Genomic DNA, 9,547 nt, shown 5'->3' with positions numbered 1-9,547 from the left:
AACTCACATCCCCTGCATTGCAGGTGGATTCTTAATCACTGAACCATCAGGGAAGTCCCCCCACCCAATACTTAAATTTTACATGCACACAAATCACCTGCAGATCTTGTCTGTGTGCAGAGTATGATTCTGACAAGGAAGGCCCACGACTGTGCGTATTGAAGACGCTTCCAGAGGATTTCCATGTCTGTTGTCTGCTGACCATATTCTAAATGGAAAGGGAGTGGGCTTTTTCTCTAAGGCTTTAAATAATTATATTAGTTCAACAAATATTTATCAAGTGTCTGTGATACAGCACTGGTGATACAGCATTGAGTAAAGCATGGGGCTTTCTCTCAAAAACCTTACAACATACATGCTACAATGAGGGAAGCCAACCTGTCAACTAATGATGGTGAGAAAGATAAACAGCAGCCCTGAAAACACAAACAGGAAACCAGAGCATTCCCTGCTCCCCACACACAGTCCTCAGAAAGAGCATCAAATAAGACAGGATCAGGCAGTGAGAGATGGAGAGAGACAAAAACAAAACCACTCTGTACTCACACCCAAAAACAGATGAAAACAAGAACACTATCCAAACCAAAAAAAGTGACTAAACATCATTTACAGTGACTGCTGCCCTATTTACCAATGACAGCTTCAGCATTTTTCCATTTCTTCGATAAAAGTCTTGTTAAAATATCCAACCATAGAATTAGGTCTGTTTCTCGTGGAAGATAGACTTATGGGGTTCCCTGGTGGCTCAGATGGTAAAGCGTCTGTCTACAATGTGAGAGACCTGGGTTAGATCCCTGAGTTGGGAAGATTCCCTGGAGAAGGAAATGGCAACCCATTCCAGTACTCTTGCCTAGAAAATCCCATGGACGGAGGAGCCTGGTGCAGGCTACTGCCCATGGGGTCGCAAAGAGTCAGACACGACTGAGCAACTTCACTCACTCACTCACTCAATGATGCCACTATCCCAATTTCCAGAACCTATGAATATGTTACATTAGATGACAAGAGGGCATTGAGGTTGCTAATCCACCAGCCTAGAGGTAGGGAGATTATTCTGGATTATCTGGGTCGTCCCAATAATCAACAGGATCCCTAAAATGAAAGAGCAAAGTAGGAGGGTCAGAGTCAGAATCAGGGCATGAGATTTGAAAATGCTATGCTATTGCCTTTGAAGATACAAAGGAACTGGGGCAGCCTATTAAATCTGGAAAAGCAAGGAAATAGGTTGTTCTCTAAAGCCTCCACAATGAATACAGTCCTACCAGCACCTTGATTTTGGAACTTCTGACCTCCAAAATTGTAAGAGTAAATGTGTGTTGTTTTTAAACCACTAACTTTGTGAAATTTTGTTGCAGATGGTACCCAATCCAAAAGATACGCCTGCCTCTTTTGTGTGTACGCATGCATGCTCAGTTGCGTTTTGACTCTTTGTGTCCTCATGGACTGTAGCCCACCAGGCTCCTCTGTCCATGACATTTCCCAGGCAAGAATACTTGAGTGGGTTGCCATTTCCTCCTCCAAGAGATCTTCCCGACCCAAGGATCCAACCCACATCTTCTGTGTCTCCTGCATTGCCAGGCAAATTCTTTGCCACTGGGCGACCTGGGAAGCCACCGCCTCCTTTAATCATCTCCAATATAGAATCCCTCAAGGGCAAATCCTAGAACAAGCCCCTCCTACACCTCTTATTGAGACATCCTACAGTTTCTCATGTTGCATGATCTCCATTGTCACAATGAGTTAATAAGCCCAACTTTGCTGATTACAGTGTGCTCCAGGTGGTCTCAGATGGTGAGCAGAGCCATGTGAGCACTGTAACAGAGGTGAGGCTTTTCAGCTGAAACAAGGGAGGACCCCTGGGGTAGAGGAAGTCCTTTTGAAGGCTCTGTAGGAGTTTGCTAGATGAAGACTAGGGCAGAAACAGCAAAGAACTATAATACGTCCCATTGCAGGAGAGAGGGAAGCATGTTATAATGAAGTAGGAAATGGGACTAGAGAAACTGATGTTCTTGTGTGCCACTAAGTGATCTTTATCCTGAAATCTGTAAGTAACCACAAAATAGCCAGAGTCTGTTAAGAAAGTCATGTTATTAGATTTTCATTTTGAGTGATGATTTCATCTGTAGTGTAGAAGATGGGCTAGACTCTACCTGGCACACTAGACAGGCATCTGGTGTTTTAATCTAGGCAAGAAATGATGAGGGTGTGAATGGATGCAGAAATGGGGAGTGAAGGTCTGCCACCATTTCTTAGAGATACTGAGATGGGAAAAATCCAAGAACTTGGAATCAAGACAAAGAATGAAGCATAATATTTATTAAACTGATTTGACAAGCTTAGAAAAATACTGGAGGATCTTGATAACCTCAATTAGGGTCAAATCACTAAACACATAATGAATGTTTTGCCTTTGTTATCAGTGGTAGAATAATGTTCATGAAAGGAGTCAGAAGACCTCAGTTTGATACCTTGGCTCAGAGCTTAACTCTCCCAGTTGATAAATATTTTCCCACTTGGGAAAATTACTCAATTTCCATCAATATTTTCATGATACCCATCTCCCAAGATAATTGTCAGAATTAAACAAAATTCTACAGATATTCTGTAAAATGTAAATCCAATATATATCTAATATAGTAACTATATTAGATATAGTTATTAATGGCATAAGGAGTGCATTAGGCAGGGATATTTCTGGGAAAGAGTTCATAATTTTTAAAATGCTACATGACCTGTTTTATAGTGGAGGGATGGATTTAGAGTCAGGTCCCCATTGCTATAGATTGGCATTTTTCTTTACAAATGAATGATGCAGCCTCAAACAAATCACTAAATTTTCAACATTTGTTTCCTCTTTAGTAACATAATAAGGAAATCCATCTCAAAAAATTTTTATGCAAATAAATAGTGAAATTATCTATTGTTGTATCTATTACATAATTACTGTGGGAGAAAAGAAGACAGGTAGTTATTGTTGTTCTTAATCCCTTCCTGTCCTCTTTAAGGATTTTATGCTTTTTAGGTTGGCAGATGAACCAGATTTCTTCCCCTCCCCTTTCCCAGAATCCATTAAATTAAAGCAAATGTTGGAAGCCAACAATGACAAGGAGAATTGTGGGGACAATATCAATGGAGGAGAGATAACTAAATGTCTGGATGACGGAAAAGAAACGAAGGAAAAACAAGGAGAAAGTCATGGCAGAGACTATGATAGGAGGAGTCTACAAGTGAAACTAAGCAGACCTTCCCTTCAAATTCACAGGAAGAATTGGGACTTAGAATATATAAAAAAAAAAAAAAAAAAAGCAACTGTGGGACTGAAACAAAGATAAAGTAGTTAAATGAAACTCTCATTGAAGAACAAGAGAGTACCAGGGCAACTTGTCATTTCAACTTTAGAGCAAAACTTTAGACCTTTACACCCTGACATTTGGAGACCTCATCCAGCCTGAAGGTCAGCCACCGTTCTCTCACCCTAACGTGAATTCTGCCTGTCAATGACTTTCCCCCAAACCCAGAACTCCTGTGAAGCTTGTCAGTGTGTCATTATTAAATCTGAAAGAATGATTAACAACCATAGCAATGACTGTTGTAACGTATGTTATTGTGCATTGTTCAGCCATTAGGTTGTGTCTAACTCTCCGAGACCCCATGGACTGCAGCACGCCAGGCTTCCCTGTCCTTCACCATCTCCCAGAGTTTGCTCAAACTCATGCCCATTGAGTCAGTGAGGCCATCCAACCATCTCATCTTTTTTCTTCCCCTTCTCCTCCTGCCCTCCATCTTTCCCAGCATCAGGGTCTTTTCCAATGAGTTGGCTCTTCACATCAGGTGGCCAAAGTATTGGAGCTTCAGCTTCTGATGAATGACCAGAGTTGATTTCCTTTAGGATTAACTGGTTTAATATGAGAGGATAGAAATTAGCATATGTAGCAATGATACCATAGCAGTGAGTACACTTAACACCTATATCATATTTTCTAAATACCAGTCTTTACCAAAGGGATCCAGTGCTCCCATGATTGAAGCAGAAGAGTTCAAGATGAACCTGGAATATCTCATTGAGTCAGAAAGTAAAGCATTGATCAGACAGCAATGGGAACCATTTCTAAAGGACAAAGAAGCCAGAATGATGATGTTCCCACTCTCCAAATCTGGGGCAATTAAAGCTTGAAAGTTAATAATATTATTAATGAAAAAATAATATTAATGGATGGTAACACATTGAGTAAAATAAGAATCCTCAAGCCCACACTGATATAGCTTTTGATAACAATAAATAAGCACATAAAAATAAATGGGGAGAAGAGAAAGTTCTTTCTTACAATAGATTGCCAAACAATAAATGTAGAAGGATGTATAAAATTATTTAAAAACTGTGAATGAATCCTAAGACAGTGGATGAAAACTTGATAAGGAATATAATATTTGCATAGTGTCAAGGCTTCAATAAAAATTATTAATTACAAAGAGAAAAATAGCAAATTTGCAGTGAAGAAACATATAGGAAACTACTTTCATCAAGTGATCAAAGTAACCAAACAACCAAATTTGCATGAACCAACATAAAGTGTCTCCTTATTCAATGCACTGAAAAGGATTCAGCATTACTTCTATGGCATTTGTATCAAAACATGCTAAGTATGAATCTAATCATGAGGAAAGTTGGATAAACCAAAATCAAGGGATATATATCTTGTTATAGGCTATCTCTTATTTTGGGTCCTTGGAAGGAAATGAGTCTTTGGATAATCATTTATTAATATAACACATTAATTATCATAAAATAAGAGACTATTAAAGGTCTGCACAGTCAAAGCTATGGTTTTTCCAGTAGTCATGGACGGATATGAGAGTTGGACCATAAAGAAGGCTGAAGTGCTGAAGAACTGATGCTTTTGAATTGTGATGCTAGAGAAGACTCTTTAGAGTCCCCTGGACTGCAAGGAGACCAACCAGTCAATTCTAAAGGAAATCAGCCCTGAATATTCATTGGAAGGACTGATGCTGAAGCTGAGACTCCAATACTTTGGCCACCTGATGTGAAGAACTGACTCATTGGGAAAGACCCTGATGATGGGAAAGATTGAAGGCCAAAGGAAAAGGAAGTGGTAGAGGATGAGCTGGTTGGATAGCATCACAGACTCAATGGACATGAATTTGGACAACCTCCAGGAGGTTGGACAGAAGAGCCTGGCACTGCAGTGCATGGGATCGCAAAGAGTCAGACACATCTTAGCAATTGAACAACAACAAAAATATATTTAACTCTTGAAAGTCAGAATTATGTTTTATTTATCTCTGTCCCCACATTTTAGGACAGTGTGTGGGGTTGTAGCTTCTTGGTGAGTGTCTACTGAATGAGTGTCTCAGCCCAGAGGTTGTGGCAGGTTTGTACAGCCACCCAGTTTTAAACAGAGTGACCAGAGCCCAGTAACTTCATACATACATAAATGAACCTTGTATCAGACTATACAATATTTTGCACCCATAAAGCAGAAATTTAACAAGTCAATGCACAATTATTGAGCATCTTTTCTGAGACAGGTAGGGGTTCAATAAATACTTTATGCATAAATGAATGAGCTTTAATTCAAACAGAGCAGAGTTTTCTCAGGAAGCATTTTCTAAGTGCAGATCACATATCATTTCAAGTGCTTTTGATGGCAACTATCATGAACTGAACTGAATTGATCATTCCAAAGAACAAATACTTCATTTTTAATATGCCTACATATATAATCAGAAGTGAATAAGGTGGGAAAAATAAAACCCATCAATCAAAAAGGGAAAAAAGTATTATGTGATTTAGTTTCTGGCTTATCTTTATTAACCAAATCTTAGAAAGTCTTAAAAAGAGTTTCATAACTCATTCCACTTAAGGAAATTTTTCCAACAGTGTATGGGGTTTAAATCTCTCTATAATGAGTTCTATAAACAGCAGGAAAAGAGGAAGAAGCTAAATGGAATTGTGTCAATAATGAAAGGAGGAAAGAACTTTCTTTTAACATTGAACAGCTAAGAAAATTTCCTATTTATAATCAGCATAAAGAAACACTAACAATCGCAGTGTACAGACTATACAACTGACCCTTGAATAAAGTGGGTTTGAACTTCAAAAGTCCACTTATATGCAGAATTTTTTAGTAGTAAGCACTATAATGCTACACACTCCACCGTTGTTTGAATCCATGGATGCAGAGAAATCGCAGACACAAAGGGCTGAACATAAATTATACATGGATTAACCTCCCACACTGTTCAAGGGTCATCTGTATTCTGGTTAAATTCAGGACTTTCTAAAGAATTTTTTTAAAAATTGAGAATCTCAACATAAAGGGACAAAATTGTTAGGCATCACCCTAAATGTGATTGAAGTCCACCCTCACAGGTTGAAACTGGTTGATGAGAGCAAAATGAACAAACAAAAGATACAATAAAATAAACAACCAGAACAAAAATGTTTGTGCTGAATGAATTGGATTTATTGTGATGAACAGCAAAACCCCTTCCTACTCACACATTTAATAGTAATGCATTGATATTGATGCAGAATTTCATGATACACGGGCAGAGCTACCATAGGAGACAGACTGTCTGCTTCATTAGTAAAATTCAAGTATGTTAGAGAAATACAAAATCTTGCTCTGGCTGTAGATGAGTATCAGCTCAGCATTTGATGCCTGGGTGACTTGTTCAGCAATGTCAAAGATCAGGATCTCAGCAAGAAGACTGCAAAAACATGGAAGATGTATCTCTCTCAAGCGTTGCTGGAGGCAGGAAGACAGTCATTGTTTTTCAGGCTGTTCTGCACACAGAGAATTGAGGGCGAGTCCCGTAGTCATCTGGAGTCATGGTCCGTCAGTAGGTGCTGTAGCCAAAGCCAGAGCCGGAGCCCCATGGCCTATAACAGCTGCCCCCATAGCCACAGCCCAGGTTGCTAAAGTTGCTACCACCAAAACAGTAGCCCAGGGAGCTGTAGCCATTGCATCCATAACCATAATTCAGGGGAGAGCCAAGGGGCACAACGCAGTTCAGGGGGGTGGCTCTGAAGGTCCTGTGGAAATTGGTTCCATAGGAAGGATAGCCTGGGAAGTAGCTTCCGCAGCAGAAGAAACGAGTCATCGTGGCAGGAGTTGGGAAGGATTTGGATAGAATGTGAGGAGCAAGTTACCCAAGAAGGAATGAAGTTCTCGTCCTGCACGGGACCTTTTATACCTCAAGCTGGTGGGCATGACATGCTTGCCTAGACATCTTGCCATAAATTTGCATAGATAATTCTATTATTGCTAATAAAATGCATATAAAGCAACCCACAGACTCTTTGCCCACATTTTTGTTGGCTTTTCTATTTGCAAGGGAATGTGTTGTATCTTCAAAGTCAGAGCCTTCCTTGACATGCAAATGAATTCTTTTCATCAGTGTCCCATGGTTTAACAACTGTTCTGATTGCATCCTGTGAGGCTGTTTAAATTCTCTGATTATAAACTCCTCCCAGCTGACATAACTAAACTGAAAAAAGCTTTGGCAACAATGTAAACACTTTTATAGCTTGAAATTATCTCCATATATCATTCAAAGACATTGGTATATTAATGGGTATGGGGTTTCTTCTGGAATAGGAAAATTATTTGTAACTAGAGGTGGTGATTGCATCACCAGTGAATTATTCACTTTAAAAATGCCTTATCTTGTGTTTACATCTTGTAGCATTGAAACATATACATTACCATATGTAAAATAGATAGCTGAAGGAAAGTTGCTATATAACACTGGGAGCTCAACATGGGCTTCCCTGGTGGCTCAGACAGTAAAGAATCGGCCTGCAATGCAGGAGACCCAGGTTCAATCCCTGGGTAGGGAAGAACCCCTGGAGAAGGAAATAGCAACCCACTCCAGCATTCCTGCCTGGAGAATTCCACGGACAGAGGAGCCTGGCAGGCTATAGTCCAAGGGGTCACAAAGGGTCAGACACCACTGAGTGACTAACACTAACACTTTAGAAGGGGAGGGATGAGGGGAAGGGAGGTTCAACAGGGAGGGGATGTATGTATACTTATGGCTGATTTATGTACAGCAGAAACCAACACAACTTGGGGAAAAAAATTATCCCCCAATTAAAATGGCTTGCTTTATGTTATGTGAATTTCATCTCAAATTTTTACAATTTTTAAACATTGCTACAGAAATCCATCAGAACAAGACTTTTTACAGAAGCTGAAAGAACACTAAATAATAGGAGACCTATGGATAAAGTGGTTGTAATTTTCATGTATTTCATTTATGAGCATTATCCCTGTTACCGTTTTCTTTTCATGGGGAACACACAATCTTTGGTTGTAAATCATGTTGAACATTGCCAAGCTGTCTTGTTGTGAAGTTGCCACACTGGAGCTGAGTGGAACGGTGCCCAATTTAAAGTTGTGTTATACCATGCTTGGTTCTTGTTCACTCCTAGTAAAACAGGCTTTGATACCATGATCTATTATGTAATACTAGTTGTATTTTAAGATGAAGCACTTACTTCTGCTCCCACTTTACAGAAGTATGGCCACTTCTCATGACAAAAGTAAACCAGAAAGAATTTGAGATCAGCAAAGCTAAGTCTATTCTAATTCAAATGTTCAGAAAAGAATTGGTTTTTATAAGATCTAGATTCTCTGAAAATAGATAAAGAAAACATTCTGGATACCAACTCCTTTTGCATATTCTCCCCTTAATGGACAACTATAGAGCCCAAAGAGCAAAACTAATCATTCCAGACATTTTCTCTATTAAAATTCCTCTTCTCTCGGGTTTCCTGACAGAAGAATTTCTTACAGATCATATTACCTAATTTTGGACATCTTTTTTTAATTCTAAAAACTGACTGCATGTTATGAGAATTTATAGTTAGAATCAAAAAGATAAGGTCTATTTTCAAATTTAATTTTTAACAAAAGGAATAAATAAAAATAGAGGTTATATCCACAAGAGTCCAGATGGTATAAATTCTACATAAGCTAATCCCAGAAAACTGGAAAACATGTCTGTGGGTTGGAGATGACAAAGGTGACTGCTCTCATTAAATTTTGACAATTTTATGGTTGCTTGAAATTTTTAACTGCTGATTCTACCATGTAATGACATGTACGGATGTGAGAGCTGGACCATAAAGCAGATTGAAAGCCCAAGAATTGATGCTTTTGAACTGTGCTGCTGGAGAAGACTCTCGAGAGTCCCTTGGACTGCAAGGAGAACAAACAAGTCAATCCTAAAGGAAATCAACCCTGAATATTCATTGGAAAGACTGAAGCTGAAGCTGAAGCTCCAATACTTCAGCCACCTGATGCAAAGAGCTGACTCAATGGAAAAGACACTGTTGGTGGGAAAGATTGAGGGCAGGAGGAGGAGGGGATAACAGAGGATGAGATGGTTGGATGGCATCACCAATTCAATGAACATGAGTTTGAGCAAACTCTGGGAGATCATGAAGGACATGGAAGCCTGGCCTGCTGCAATCTGTGGGGTCTCAAAGAGTCAGGCACAACTTAGCAACTGAACAACA

General features: G+C 39.3%; 1 protein-coding gene across 1 annotated transcript; it reads right to left on the bottom strand.

The window, feature by feature from the left end:
• Positions 1-6,861: 6,861 nt before the first annotated feature.
• On the bottom strand, positions 6,862-7,125 carry KRTAP7-1 (keratin associated protein 7-1). Its single transcript, XM_019967069.2, has one exon. It carries the CDS (start codon positions 7,123-7,125, stop codon positions 6,862-6,864), a length of 264 nt encoding a protein of 87 aa, XP_019822628.1.
• Positions 7,126-9,547: the final 2,422 nt, after the last annotated feature.

The sequence above is a fragment of the Bos indicus genome, chromosome 1, assembly GCF_029378745.1.
Source record: "Bos indicus isolate NIAB-ARS_2022 breed Sahiwal x Tharparkar chromosome 1, NIAB-ARS_B.indTharparkar_mat_pri_1.0, whole genome shotgun sequence".
Classification (NCBI taxonomy): Eukaryota; Metazoa; Chordata; class Mammalia; order Artiodactyla; family Bovidae; genus Bos; species Bos indicus.
The sequence above is the reverse complement of the archived record's forward strand: the minus strand, read 5'-3'. Positions and strand labels throughout refer to the sequence as shown.

Excerpts from the sequence above, each read along its gene's own strand:
- KRTAP7-1 (XM_019967069.2), bottom strand. The coding sequence starts at position 7,125 with ATGACTCGTTTCTTCTGCTGCGGAAGCTACTTCCCAGGCTATCCTTCC.